We start from the raw sequence: 14,004 nt of genomic DNA on the forward strand, positions 1-14,004 counted from the left end.
TCACACACACACACTCACACACGCTCACACTCACACACTCACACACTCACACTCTCACACACAATCACACTCACACACACTCACACACTCACACTCAGACTCAGTCACACACACTCACACACACACTCTCATTCTCACACTCACACACACACACTCACACTCACACGCACAATCACACTCACACAGTCGCACTCACATTCACACGCTCATGCTCACACTCACACACACACGCTCACACAATCACACTCACACTCACACACTCACACACACAATCACACACACTCACACGCTCACACTCACACACTCATATGCTCATGCTCACACTCACACTCACACACTCACACTCTCACTCTCACACACTCACACACACACTCACACACACTCACATGCTCACACTCACACACACTCACACACACTCACATACACACACTCACACACTCACACGCTCACACTCACATAATCACATTCTCACTCTCACACACTCACACACACACTCACACACACTCACATGCTCACACTCACACACACTCACACACACTCACACACACACTCACACACTCACACGCTCACACACTCACATAATCACATTCTCACTCTCACACACACACACACACTCACACACACGCTCACACTCACACTCACACACTCACACACACTCACACACACTCACACACACTCACACACTCACACGCTCACACTCACACACGCTCACACTCACACTCACACGCTCACACTCACACACTCACACACACTCACACACTCTCACACTCACCCACTCACACTCACACTCACACACTCTCACACTCACACACACTCACACACTCACACACTCTCACACTCTCACACTCTCACACTCACACACACTCACACACTCACACACACTCTCACACACACACACACTCACACACGCTCACACTCACACTCACACGCTCACACTCACACACACTCACACACTCACACACTCTCACACTCACCCACTCACACTCACACCGTGGGGCTCTGGGACTGGCACTTCCCAGCTGCTGCTGCCGCTGCCCTCCCCGGGTGTCGCACCGGTGGGGACAGTCACCCGCAGGGCCCGGCACCCTGAGCCCCTGAGCCCGGTGCCGCCCAGCCCGTGCGCTGGGGACAGGGCTGGCACGGCAGGACGGGTGCCCAGGTGCGATGGCAAAGGGGGTGCCCTGGGTCCCCGCTGGCGCTGCCAGGGCGGCGCCGGTCCCCGGCAGAGCGGGGCTCCCTGGCGATGCCCGGTGCGGTCCTGGGGCCGGTGCCCGCTGCAGGCGGACCCGCGGGGGGCACTGGGGACCCCCGGTCTGTCCCGGGTCGGGCCGGCCCTTCGGACACAGCGGGACGCTCTGCACAGAACGAGCAGCCGGGCGCACGTCGGGACCCCGCCCGTCCCCGGTGCCGAGGTAGCCGCGGTGCAGAACGAGCCCCGTGTAGCTCGGTCCCATCCCGAGCAGCCCCGGTCAGCGCCGGCAGCCCCGCTCGCCCCGGGCCGGCACAAACGGTTAACAGCTCCCGGGCTGCGATGTGGCTCCTCCCGGTCCCTCCCCGCGGCCGGCCCCGGTCACGGCTCGGCCGCCCAGCCCCAGTCCAGCCCCAGCCCCGACCTCCGCCACCGCCCAGCCCGGTTCCACCGGCCGGGGGCACCGGGCGTACCGGGAGCAACAGAACCACCCGGAGCACCGGGGGCACCTGCAGCACCAAGATCACCGCAGTCCCGGGAGCACCGGCGGTACCGGCGGTCCCGGCGGTCCCGGGGGTCCCGCGCCATGATCTGCGGCAGGAAGGCGCGCCCCGCCGCCGAGCAGCTCCGCGCCCCGTCAGACGCTGCCGGTGGCTCCCGCCGGCCCGGGAGGGCCCTGAAGAAAATGGGTGAGTTCGGGGGGAACCGGGCAGAAACTCCGTCAGGGCTGGGCCAGAGGGGTCCGGGAGGGATCTCCGTGCCCGGCAGGGTCCCCGAAGAGGGTGGGGACCCTTGTGACGGGAATAGGTCCCCGGGGCAGGGTGAGGGACCCCATGGCTGAGATGGGTCCCCAGGGACGGAAGGGTCCCCCTGGTAGGGAGGGTCCCCGAGGTGGATGGGCTCCCCCACAGCAGGCAGGGCTCCCCCGGGATGGGAGGGGTCCCCAAGGCCACCCCAAAACAGCTGTGCATCGCCCCAGCCGTTGGGGAACAGCGGGGTCGGGGTTTGGCCACATCACAGGTGACAGGAGCTACCTTGCTCAGGGCATTTATTGTCCCCGAGGCTCAGGTCCCATTACCTGGGACCCTTCCCAGCTGAGGCAGGGTGCCTCAGTTTCCCTGCACAGGGGTGCTGCCCATGGCACGGTGGGCACACGGGGCTCACCAGGCCAGGCAGGGGCAGTGGGTGCCCGGCAAGGTCAGGGAGTGTCCCTGGGAGCGGCTGGTCCGGAGTGGGAGCAGCAGGAAGGGCACAGCCGGCCTTGTGCCCCCAGCTTTGGACACGGGGCCGTGTGCCTGGAGCTGCTGCAGCTCTGCGTGTCCATGTCCGTGTGTCCCTGTGGCTGTGTGTCCTTGCACCCATCTGCCCCCGTTCCTCTGTATCCACACATCCATGTGTCCATCTGTCCCTGTTCCTCTGTATCCACACATCCATGTGTCCATCTGTCCCCGTACCTCTGTATCCACACATCCATGTGTCCATCTGTCCCTGTACCTCTGTATCCACACATCCCCGTGTCCATCTGTCCCTGTTCCTCTGTATCCACACATCCATGTGTCCATCTGTCCCTGTACCTCTGTATACACACATCCATGTGTCCATCTGTCCCTGTACCTCTGTATCCACACATCCATGTGTCCATCTGTCCCTGTACCTCTGTATCCACACATCCATGTGTCCATCTGTCCCTGTACCTCTGTATCCACACATCCCCGTGTCCATCTGTCCCTGTACCTCTGTATCCACACATCCATGTGTCCATCTGTCCCTGTACCTCTGTATCCACACATCCCCGTGTCCATCTGTCCCTGTACCTCTGTATCCACACATCCATGTGTCCATCTGTCCCTGTACCTCTGTATCCACACATCCCCGTGTCCATCTGTCCCTGTACCTCTGTATCCACACATCCCCGTGTCCATCTGTCCCTGTACCTCTGTATCCACACATCCATGTGTCCATCTGTCCCTGTACCTCTGTATCCACACATCCCCGTGTCCATCTGTCCCTGTACCTCTGTATCCACACATCCCCGTGTCCATCTGTCCCTACCTCCCAGCACCTGTATGTCCATGCATCCCCTTGGCTGTGTCCGGGAGCACTCACCCCCATGTCCAAGTGTGTCCGTGTGTCTGACTGTCCATGCACCCCAATGCTTGTGCACCCATGTGCCCACGTGTCCGTGTGTCCTGGCAGCAGTGCATCCATGCACCTGTGGATCCATGCATCCCTGCATCCATGTCTCTGTCAGTGCATCCCTGTGTCCACGTGCCCCCGTGACTCTGTGTGACCAAGCAGCTGTATCCATGCACCCATATGTGCCTGCATCCATGCATCCATGCATCCGTTCATCCTTGCATCCATGCACCTGTGCATGCACCTACCTGAATATCCGTGTGTTCCTCTGTCCTTGCATCAGCAGATCCATGTATCCATACATCCCTGCATCTCTACATCCATGCATCCATGTCCTTGTGTCTGTGCATCCACATGCACACTGCACCCCGGAGTCTGTGCACCCACACACCTGTGCCCATGGACCTGACATTCCATGTGCCCATCCCTGTGCCCATGGACCTGACATTCCATGTGTCCATACATCCCTGTGCCCATGGACCTGACATTCCATGTGCCCATCCCTGTGCCCATGGACCTGACATTCCATGTGCCCATCCCTGTGCCCATGGACCTGACATTCCATGTGCCCATCCCTGTGCCCATGGACCTGTATCCATGTGTCCATACATCCCTGTGCCCACGGATCTGACACTCCACATATCCATTCCTGTGCCCATGGACCTGACATTCCATGTGCCCATTCCTGTGCCCATGGACCTGTATCCATGTGTCCATACATCCCTGTGCCCATGGACCTGACATTCCATGTGCCCATCCCTGTGCCCATGGACCTGACATTCCATGTGCCCATCCCTGTGCCCATGGACCTGACATTCCATGTGCCCATCCCTGTGCCCATGGACCTGTATCCATGTGTCCATACATCCCTGTGCCCACGGATCTGACACTCCACATATCCATTCCTGTGCCCATGGACCTGACATTCCATGTGCCCATCCCTGTGCCCATGGACCTGTATCCACGTGTTCCTACATCCCTGCAGCCCCATGCTCGTGCAGCCATGTCCCCATACCTGCCCTCTGTCCTGCACCCTGGGCAGGATGTGACCATGCAGGAGGTGCTGGCAGCTGGTGGCTGCACCCCTGAGGCCATGGTGGCTCAGGATGTCCCCAGAGCCCCCAAACCACCCTTTCCCAGCCCAGGAGTGGAATCTCCATGCAGAGCAGGATGTGGCCACTGGAGATCTTAGGAATGGCTGCCAAAACCATAAAGGGAGGAAATGTCCACTCTGTGAACAGATGGAAAAATCCTGGCTGAGGCGTGGGCCCGCGAGTCCCCAGAGTCCACCCTGTCATTGTTCCAGCCTGAGCTCTGCTGCTGGCACCGTCCTGGCACTCTGCATGCAGGATCTGGGCAGCTTTGCTGGGATTTAGCAGCTGGGCTGTGTCACTGCTGTGCCCTGTCCCCCCTGAATAGCTGCCAAAGAGGCCCAGCACAGTGGCTTGTCCTGTCTGTCCTCTCCTGCCTGTCCTGTCCCATTCCAACCCATTCCTGTCCCATTCCAACCCATTCTTGTCCCATCCCATCCCATCCCGTCCCGTCTGTCCTGTCCCATTTGTCCCATCCCACCCCATCGGATACAGATGTGCGCCCAGATGTGCACTGATCCTCCCCAGCCCGTGCCCCCAGTACACCCTTAGAGCCCCCAGACCCCCCGGTAGCCCAGGGCCGTCCCCGCAGGCCTGACGGAGGATGAGGATGTCCAGCGGATGCTCCAGGGGTCCCTGCTCTGGAAGGTGAAGGCCAAGGGGGGCTCCAGGGCGCGGCTGTTCCGCCTGCAGGAGGACGGGGTCACCGTCTGCTTCGAGGGACGCTTCCGGCATGCCCGCTCCCCCCAGAGCTGTGAGTGCTGGGACTGTCCCATGGGGCTCGGGGACACCGAGACACATCCCGCACTGCCATGAGCTGCAGGGAGGGCCAGGAGCTGGGCAGTGCCCCAGAACCACCCCTAGACCCCCACCAAGGACCCAGACCCCCACCTGGAGCCCCAGTCCCAATTCAGGACCTAGTCCACAACCTTGAGTCTGGATTCCCACACACAATCCAGACATGGACATGTCCATGTGCGACCCAGACCCCAACCCAGGACCCCCACCTGGAATCCAGACCCTATCCCAGGACCTGGACCCCCACCCAGGACCCAGATCCATTCCCAGCATCCAGAAGCCCACCTGGATCCTGACCTCCCAGTTCCCAGACCCCCACCCAAGACTTGGATCCCCACTCAGACCTCAGACCCCACCTGAGTTCCAGACCCCAACCCAAGACCCAGATCCCAGCCCAGGACCCAAATCCCCCAGTGAGAACCAGACCCAATCCTGGGACATGAAACTCCGCAATCCCAACCCCACCCAGACCCCCACTTGTGACCCAGATGCCCCCTGGGACCCAGATCCCTGCTGGATCCCCACCTTGACCTGGACCCTGATCCCCAGCCAGGACCCCAATCCTGCCCCCCTCACTCAGACCCCGGTCCAGGACCCAGACTCCCACCCAGCACCCAGACCCCAATCCTGCACCCCAAGCCTGGGGTCCAGCCCCTCACCTGAGCTATGAATCCAATCCAGAACATGGACCCCCTCCACAAGACCTGAACTCCAAACCCCTTCGCGCAGGAGCTCCCAGAGCCTTCCAACCCTTCCCAGTGCCTCCCAGTACACTCCGTGCGGAGCTGTAAGAGCCCCCACCCTTCCCCATCCCCCCGCGGTCAGCACAAGGTCCCGTCTCCATCCCGGCCGGACTCTGTCCCCCTCCCCGGCGTCACCCGGCTCTTTACACCCTCATGTGGGATGGGTGCCTGGAGCTGGCACCGCTGCACGGCGGCTCCATGCCCTGCCAGCGTCCCCGTCGCCATCCCCGCAGGGACAGCGGCCACGGCTCCTGTCTCGCCTGGGATTAGCGGGCTAAGCCCGGCTGCGGCACCGACCGGAGCCGAGCCCCGGCCCTGGGGCGCCGCGGGGACGCGCGGGGTGTCCATCAGCAGCCAGGGTGTCTTGCAGGATGCTCGCGGGTGGGTGACCCGCCGAGGGAGCACGTCCATCGTCGCTCCCCATCCCCACCCCGCGCGTGTCCCCGCAGTCTCGGTGGCGCACATCGAGGGGGTGCGCGAGGGTCGCCAGTCGGAGGGGCTGCGCAAGCACGGGGCCGCCTTCCCCGAGCGCCACTGCTTCACCCTCGCCTTCAAGGGCCGCCGCAAGAACCTCGACCTGGCCGCCCGCGGCGAGGAGGACGCCCGGCACTGGGTGCAGGGGCTCACCAAGCTGATGGGGCGGCTGCAGGCCATGAGCCAGACGGAGAAGCTCGACCAGTATCCTTTGAGGGAGCTCTGGGGGCTTGGGGACAGGGTGGGGACGGCTGCGGGTGACACCGGGAGGTTTCCTTACCCCGCTGCAGTTGGATCCATGGGGTCCTGCAGCGAGCAGACAGGAACAAGGACAACAAGATGTCCTTCCGGGAGGTGAAGAGCATGCTGAGGATGCTCAACATCGACATGGACGATGTCTACGCCTCCAAGCTCTTCAAGGTACCCATCCTGCTCTGCACGGCCCGCTGTGCCCGCTGCTGGCTCCGGGAGGGAATTGCCGGCTCCTTCTCTGCCTTCCCCAGCACAGAGGGCTGGCAAACTCCTCACACCAAAGCCACCCATGGTTGGGTCCCACCAGGAGCGCATGGTGGAGAGGGGTGAGCTGTCCCAGCCACTGTTCCGTGTGCCCTCAAGGGGGGACATTTCTCCCGCGTGGAGAGCTGTTCCTCTGGGCATCTCCCAAGGTCCCTTTCCACCTAGGGAAACTGAGGCACAGAGCTCTGCTCTGTTCCATCCGAGAGCAGGGCGTCAGAGGGCTCTGGCTTAGGGAACAGAGGGGACAGTAGCTGAGCCCCCCCAACTCATCCCATGCACACTGCCAACTCCAGGGGACAGGCAGGGGGTGGCCGTACCCCGTCCACACAGGGAGGGGACAGTCCCTGAGGCTGGGCTGTCCCACCAGGAGTGTGACCACTCGGGCAACGAGCGGCTGGAGGGCCGGGAGCTGGAGGAGTTCTGCCGGCGGCTGCTGCGGCGGCCGGAGCTGGAGGAGCTCTTCGGGCATTACTCGGGCGAGGACCGGGTCCTGTCAGCCGAGGAGCTGCAGGATTTCCTGAGGGATCAGGGCGAGGACTCCAGCCTGAGCCAGGCCCGCTCCATCATCCGCACCTATGAGCTCAACGAGAAGGGTAGGGTGAGGTGTGGCATGATGGGGGGGGGGCACAGGAGCTCATGGATGTAGGGATGGGGCTCTGATTGGTGGCATCACCCCCACCAAACCAGTATGGGGTCCTCCAAGGCTTCTCTTACTGTCCTGGTGTCCATTCCCAGTGTCATGCCATCCAACACATGGCCTGGCTGGCACCTGGTGGATGTGACACTGTGGGGACAGGGGATGTGAAGGTGGGGATGGGCAGCAGGTGGACTTCCACGCCTCATGGGTGGTGGGATGCCAGCACTGGTATGAATGTGACACTGCTGAGGGACTTCTGTCTTCCTCAGGTCCCACCATGGCAGGTCCAGGGTGAGCACAGCACTAGGAAGACAGGGGACATCATGGTGGGGATGAAGGACCTCCATGTCACAATAGTACCCTTAAGGTAGATGTGGCACTAGGAGGATGGAGGACATCAGATGAGAGATGGGAGACAAAGGGGACCTCCTCTGAGCGCCACAGTACCAGGTCTGGGGTGACATGGCGCTGGGAGCTCAGAGGGTATCAGGGTGGGGACAGGGAACCTCCGCACTTCATGGGTGTCACCATGCCACATCCAGAGTGAATGTGGCACCAGCAGGGTGAGTGACATCAGGATGGAGATGGGACACTCAAAGGAATCTATATGTCCCCTGGTGCCACAGTGCCAGGTCAGGGGTGAGCATGGCACTGCTGGGACCTCCAAGTGGGGAAAGTTCTCAGGGTGCCACCCTGCTAGCACTGTGCCACCCTCTGTGACACCTGCCACCGTGTCCCGCAGCCAAGCGGCAGGACCTGATGATGCTGGACGGCTTCATGATGTACCTGCTCTCGGCCGCCGGCGACATCCTCAACCAGGAGCACACCAAGGTGCACCAGGACATGAGCCAGCCCCTGAGCCACTACTTCATCTCCTCCTCCCACAACACCTACCTGACCCGCAACCAGATTGGCGGCACCAGCAGCACCGAGGCCTATGTCAGGTGCGTGTCCCCGGTCCCGTGGAGCCCCAGAAGGTCCCGTGGCTCCAGGGTGACAGGCACTGAGCTGGTGCCGCTGTGGTGGCAGGGCGCTGAGGGCAGGGTGCCGCTGTGTGGAGCTGGACTGCTGGGAGGGCTCGGACGGGGAGCCCGTCGTCTACCATGGCCACACACTCACCTCCAAAATCCTCTTCCGCGACGTCATCGAAAGCATCCGTGACTCCGCCTTCGAGGTGAGACCGGGTGGCAGCCCTGGGGGGTGCCCGGTGCCGGGTGCCAGGTGCTGAGGGCTGCCCGTCCCCATGGCCAGAAATCCCCCTACCCCGTCATCCTGTCCCTGGAGAACCACTGCGGGCTGGAGCAGCAGGCCACCATGGCCCGGCACATGAAGGCCATCCTGGGGGACAGGCTGCTGACACAGCCCCTGCAGGGGCAGGACCCCCACGATCTCCCCTCACCAGAGGTAAGGCCACCTGTGTGCCCACCGCAGTGTCCCCATGTCCTCTCCAAACCCTGAGCTCGAACCTGCCTTCTGTAGCAGCTGAAGGAAAAGATCCTGGTGAAGGGCAAGAAGCTGCCAGAGCTGTGGCAGGAGCCACAGGGTGTCGCCTCCCTTCTGGACCCCGACGAGGAGGAAGAGGAAGAGGAGGAAGAAGAGGAGGAGAAGGTGCAGGAGAGAAGCCCCCGACGGGTAAGAGACTTCCCCAGGGATGTGGTTCTGGGGGACCACGGCATGCTGGCTGTCCTGATGGATCAGAGCATCCTGGTGGTGCCAGGGGACCATGGCATCCTGGCACTGTCCCAGCTGAGCACTGCCAGCTCTGCCATGGCCTCTGCAGCCCTGCTCTCTCCTCTTTCAGTCGCTGCAGTCGCTGCAGGAGATCAAACCTCTGCAGGTGGGTGATGGGCTGGAGCTGGGGGGCTGACAGGGCGGGTGCTGCGGGAGCAGTGAGTGGCTGTCACTGCCTGGAAGAGGGGACAGAGCTTGGCGACCCCTCAGCTGTGCCTCCCTCTTCTTGTTGGGCTGGGTGGCCTGTGTCTGGGGTTTCCAACACTTTGATTTCTCTGTCACCTCGAGTTCTCCATCGTGTTGGGCTTTCATCACATCCAGAGTGACCTGTTGGGGTCGGCATCACTTTGGGGTCTCTGTCACCTCAAGTATCCCATCATCTCGGGGTGCCCATCACCTCAGGTTCTCCAGCACTTTGGGGTCTCCCTCATCTTGGGGTCTGTAACATCTCAGGCTGTCCATCCCCTGGGTTCTCCATGACTTCAGGTTCTCAACCTGCTTGGATTCCCCATCAGGCCATGGTCCATCATTCCACTGCCTCAGGTTCTGCACCACCTTGGGGTCTCCACTGCATCAGGGTCTCCATGGCCTTGGGGGTCTCAGCACTCAGCACTAGTTGGGGGGGTCTGCAGACACTCGGACTGGCAGGTGGCCACCAGGGCCAGGTTGTCCCTGATGCCACGGTGGCTCCTGCAGGCCAAGGACGCGTCACAGGTGTCCCCAGAGCTGTCGGCACTGGTGGTGTACTGCCAGGCTGTCCCCTTCCCCGGGCTGGCCCAGGCCCTGCGCCACCCCCAGCCCTGCCAGATGTCCTCCTTCAGCGAGAGGAAGGCACGGAAGCTCATCAAGGAGGCAGGTGAGGGCCACCAGATGGGGACAGGGTGGGTCCATACTCCTGAATCACTGGGATGCAGGAAGGGCTCAGAGTGATGGGCTCTGTCTCTAGGGTGGCTCCAGGAGTGGTCAGGGTCATGCTGGCCTCACCCAGGCTGCCCTGGATGGGTGGGACTGGGGTCTGCTGGCAGGGCCTGCCTGGGGCCAGAGGCCAGGGTTGGGGTCACACGACCAGGATCAAGGTCTGGGATCAGGATTTAGGATGTGGCATCTGGGTCCAGGGCCTGGGGCTGGGAATAAGGTCTGGGTCAGAGTCCAGGCACTGAGGTCTGGGCTCAGGGGCTGGGGGTCAGGGTCAGAATCTGAGGTCAGGGCCTGATTAAGATCTGAGTCAAGTGTTCAGGGTCTGGGGTCCAGGCTCAGTGTGCGGGGCCAGAGTCAGTGTCTGGAGTCAAGGATTAGGATCTAGGTCACGGCATAGGCTTGGGGGGGTCTTGGTTTGGAGTCTGAGGTCCAGGGATCAGGGTCAAGATCTGGGGTCAGGGTCTGGGTTCCGTGGTCAAGCTCCGGGGTCAGGGGTCTAAAGTCAAAGTGTGGGGTCAAGATCAGGATTGAGGGTCAGAGGTTGGGGTCAGGGGTCCAAGGTCAGGGTCCAGGTTTGGGGTCTGAACCCCAGGGTCTGGGTTCAAGGTCACACGTCACCCTCTGCTGGGGGCCCCCAGCAGCACTCGAGGGTGCAGCAGCCCCGCTGAGCCGTGTCCCCCCACAGGCCCGGCGCTGGTCCGGTACAACGCCCGCCAGCTCAGCCGCGTGTACCCGCTGGGGCTCAAGATGAACTCTGCCAACTACAACCCCCAGGAGATGTGGAACGCTGGCTGCCAGCTGGGTGAGACCCCCAGGCCCCCCCGACCTGGCACCAGCCCCGGGAGCCGTCACCTCCCCTGACACCCCGTCCCACTGTCCCCACAGTGGCCCTCAACTTCCAGACGCCGGGATACGAGATGGACCTGAACGCCGGGCGCTTCCTGCCCAACGGGCGCTGTGGTTACGTCCTGAAGCCCCTCTGCCTGCGCAGCCCCCCCGGGGAGGGGTCCCGGCGCCTGGCGCTGCACATCAGGGTGAGGACACCCCCCGAGCCTGTCCCCAGGCCTGGCTGGGTGCCACCCACGTCCCTGCTGGGTCACACCCAATACATTCCAATGCCTGGCCAGGTGCCACCTGCATCTTTTTCCAGGTGATGCCAATCCTGTCCCCAAATCCAGCTGGTATCAGCCATGTCCCTGCTCTGAGATGGCATCAGCCACCTCCATCCTCCCCATTCCATCCCCAGTCCCAGCCAAGTGCCACCCACATCCCTTCTCCTGAACATCCCATCTCCAGCCACATGTCCCTCATGTTCCTTCTCCTGTGTGGTACCAACCACCTCCGTCCTCTTCACCCCATCCCCACTCCTGGCTGGGTGCCATCTGCTCCCTTCTGGGGACACCACCTTGTCCCCAGCCCTGTGCCACCTATGTCCCTTCTGGATGGCACCAGCCACCTCCCTCCTCCTCATCCCATCCACACTCCTGACTCTGCCACGCATGACACTTCTCCTGGGTGACACCAACCCTGTCCCCAAATTCAGCTGGTGTCAGCCACTGGGTGGCATCAGCCATCTCCCTCCTTTCACCGTGTCCCCAGCCCCAGCCAAGTGCCACCCACGTCCCTTCTCCTGGAGACACCAGTCCTTTCCCCACACCCACATCTCCCGGGCCCCTCGTGGTCCCTGTGCCCTGGTCCCCTGTGCCACAGGTGATCACAGCACAGCAGCTGCCCAAGCTGAACAGGGACAAGGGCAGCTCCATCGTGGATCCCTTCGTGCGTGTGGAGATCCACGGGATCCCGGCCGACTGCGCCAAGCAACAAACCCACCACAAGCTCAACAACGGTGAGTGCTGGCACCTGGGCACCCCCGGGGACACCCCTGGGCACCATGGGGACACTTCAGGGCACCCCGACCCCCAGGGACATCCAATTACCTATTACCTCTCACAGCCCTATTACTGCCCAAATCCCAGGAATGCCCAAGGACAGCTGGGCCCCCTGGGTACCTTGGAGCACCCTGATCCCTGCAGACACCCCAGGGAACCCGATCTCCAGGGGTGCTCCAGGACACCCAGGGTCCCTCAGGACACTTGGGAACACCCCAGGGCACCCTGATCCAGGGACACCTTGATGCCAGGGGCACCCTAATCCCCGTGAGGGACAGTGCCTTGGGTACCCACAGCCCAGCACTCACTGCCAGTTGAACCAGTGCCCAGGACATCCCAGTGCCCTCCACACACCACAATGTCCCCTCCCCAGCACAGCCAGACCCCCACCAGTGGCAGGGGCCATCGTGTTCCAGTTCTCCCAGTGCTGCTCCCTTACGGTCTCCAGTATACGCAGCCCAAGCCCCAGTGTTACCCCTGCTCTCCCAGTATGGTCCAGCCCAGCTCCAATATAACCTCCATTCCCCCAGTACATCCCATCAGAGTCCCAGTATGATCCCATCCCTCCAGTATACTCCACCGCAGTCACTGTACAACCCCCCTTCTCCCAGTATAGCCCAGTCCAGTACCAGTATGGCCCCCTTTTCCCCAGTACACCCCACTGTGGCCCCAGCATCACCCCCAGTCCCCACATCCCCCAGTGCAGGACTGCCGCTCAGCCGGGGCAGGGGCAGTGCCCAGGGGTCCTGCTGGTCCCTGCGCGGCACTGGGTGGCCCCGGTAGCCCCGGTGGCCACACGCACCCCCACGCCGGTGCCGCAGGTTTCAACCCGCGCTGGGAGGAGACGCTGCGGTTCCAGGTGCGGGTGCCCGAGCTGGCCCTGGTGCGCTTCGTGGTGGAGGACTACGACAGCACCTCCTGCAACGACTTCGTGGGGCAGTTCACGCTGCCCCTGCCCAGCATGCGCCAAGGTGGGTGCAGGCGCCACCCCGCTGCCCTCCGGGGACGGGGACAGCCCCTGCCACCCGCTGAGCCCCCGTGTGTCCCCAGGGTACCGCCACATCCACCTGCTCTCCAAGGACGGGGCGTCCCTGTCCCCCGCCACGCTCTTCGTGCATGTTCGATCCAAGAGCCTGTGAGGGGCCACAGGAGGGACAACCTGGGGTCCCCGAGGTGCCCATGGGGGGACGTTGCATCTCCATGTGGGGGACAACAGGCTCCTCCACGGGTGGGCACCCTGCGTGGGGACAGCCTGAGGACACCGCTCGTCTGTCTGTGGTGACAGCAGGGCTGGGAGCACCCAAAGGGGCAGGGGCTCCCCTCCCTGTTACCCAGTGCCACCCAGTCTGCTGGTGCCCCACTCCTCCTCTCCTTGAGGGGACAGAGATGCTGTGACAACCAGGATGGGTTGATTGGGTCAACGACAGCCCAGCACAGCCCCACAGGGGTGACATGGGTGACAGCAACCACCAAATCTCATCAGTCTCGGCCACGCTGATCCCAGCCCCTCTCTTGGGATGCAAAGATGGTGCCATCATCACGCTGGAGTCCCTGAGGGGACCCTGCCACCACACACTCCATTGTGCTCAGGTGGGGACACATTGCCAAACTCTGCTCTGGCACCAGTGACAGTCACAGATTTACACCCTGGGATCAAGCCAGTCAAATAAAGGTTTTATTTTAACAGAGCCTATCCCACTGTCCCTGTCACCCTCCGGGGCCCGTCGTGGGTGGATCAGGGCTGAGCCCACCCCCAAATCAGCAGTGCCCTGGGGAGCTGCCAGGCACCCATGGAAGCTGGGGGGATTCATTGGAGCAGCCCTCAAACCTGCCATGGGGACAGAAGGAGGGTCCCATGGGGTGTCCCCCACCCACACCCAGC

The 14,004-nt window shown here is 62.5% G+C and overlaps 1 protein-coding gene across 3 annotated transcripts; it reads left to right on the forward strand.

Annotated features, from left to right (window-relative positions):
- Positions 1 to 1,767: 1,767 nt before the first annotated feature.
- Positions 1,768 to 13,810, forward strand: PLCD3 (phospholipase C delta 3). 3 transcript variants are annotated; one of them, XM_068212368.1, is made up of 16 exons: positions 1,768 to 1,878; positions 5,009 to 5,170; positions 6,407 to 6,635; positions 6,722 to 6,851; positions 7,315 to 7,540; positions 8,327 to 8,528; positions 8,614 to 8,758; positions 8,836 to 8,988; positions 9,064 to 9,216; positions 9,386 to 9,421; positions 10,012 to 10,171; positions 10,919 to 11,035; positions 11,119 to 11,267; positions 11,944 to 12,079; positions 12,982 to 13,093; positions 13,173 to 13,810. In XM_068212368.1, the coding sequence occupies exons 1-16, from the start codon at positions 1,776 to 1,778 to the stop codon at positions 13,402 to 13,404; spliced, it is 2,445 nt and encodes an 814-aa protein (XP_068068469.1). In that variant the 5' UTR covers positions 1,768 to 1,775; the 3' UTR covers positions 13,405 to 13,810. The 3 variants fall into 3 exon arrangements, with proteins under 3 accessions (XP_068068469.1, XP_068068470.1, XP_068068471.1); XM_068212369.1 differs by having other exon boundaries at positions 9,067 to 9,216; XM_068212370.1 differs by having other exon boundaries at positions 12,944 to 13,093; positions 13,173 to 13,411.
- The last annotated feature ends 194 nt before the right edge of the window (positions 13,811 to 14,004 follow it).

The sequence above is a fragment of the Anomalospiza imberbis genome, chromosome 22 (assembly GCF_031753505.1).
Source record: "Anomalospiza imberbis isolate Cuckoo-Finch-1a 21T00152 chromosome 22, ASM3175350v1, whole genome shotgun sequence".
NCBI classification, from domain to species: Eukaryota; Metazoa; Chordata; class Aves; order Passeriformes; family Viduidae; genus Anomalospiza; species Anomalospiza imberbis.

What these genes read in the sequence shown, in the direction of transcription:
- PLCD3 (XM_068212368.1), top strand. Translation starts at nt 1,776, where the DNA reads ATGATCTGCGGCAGGAAGGCGCGCCCCGCCGCCGAGCAGCTCCGCGCC. An exon ending in CAGACGGAGAAGCTCGACCA is followed by an intron (nt 6,636 to 6,721) that starts GTATCCTTTGAG and finishes ACCCCGCTGCAG; the next exon opens with TTGGATCCATGGGGTCCTGC. An exon ending in ACGATCTCCCCTCACCAGAG is followed by an intron (nt 8,989 to 9,063) that starts GTAAGGCCACCT and finishes TGCCTTCTGTAG; the next exon opens with CAGCTGAAGGAAAAGATCCT.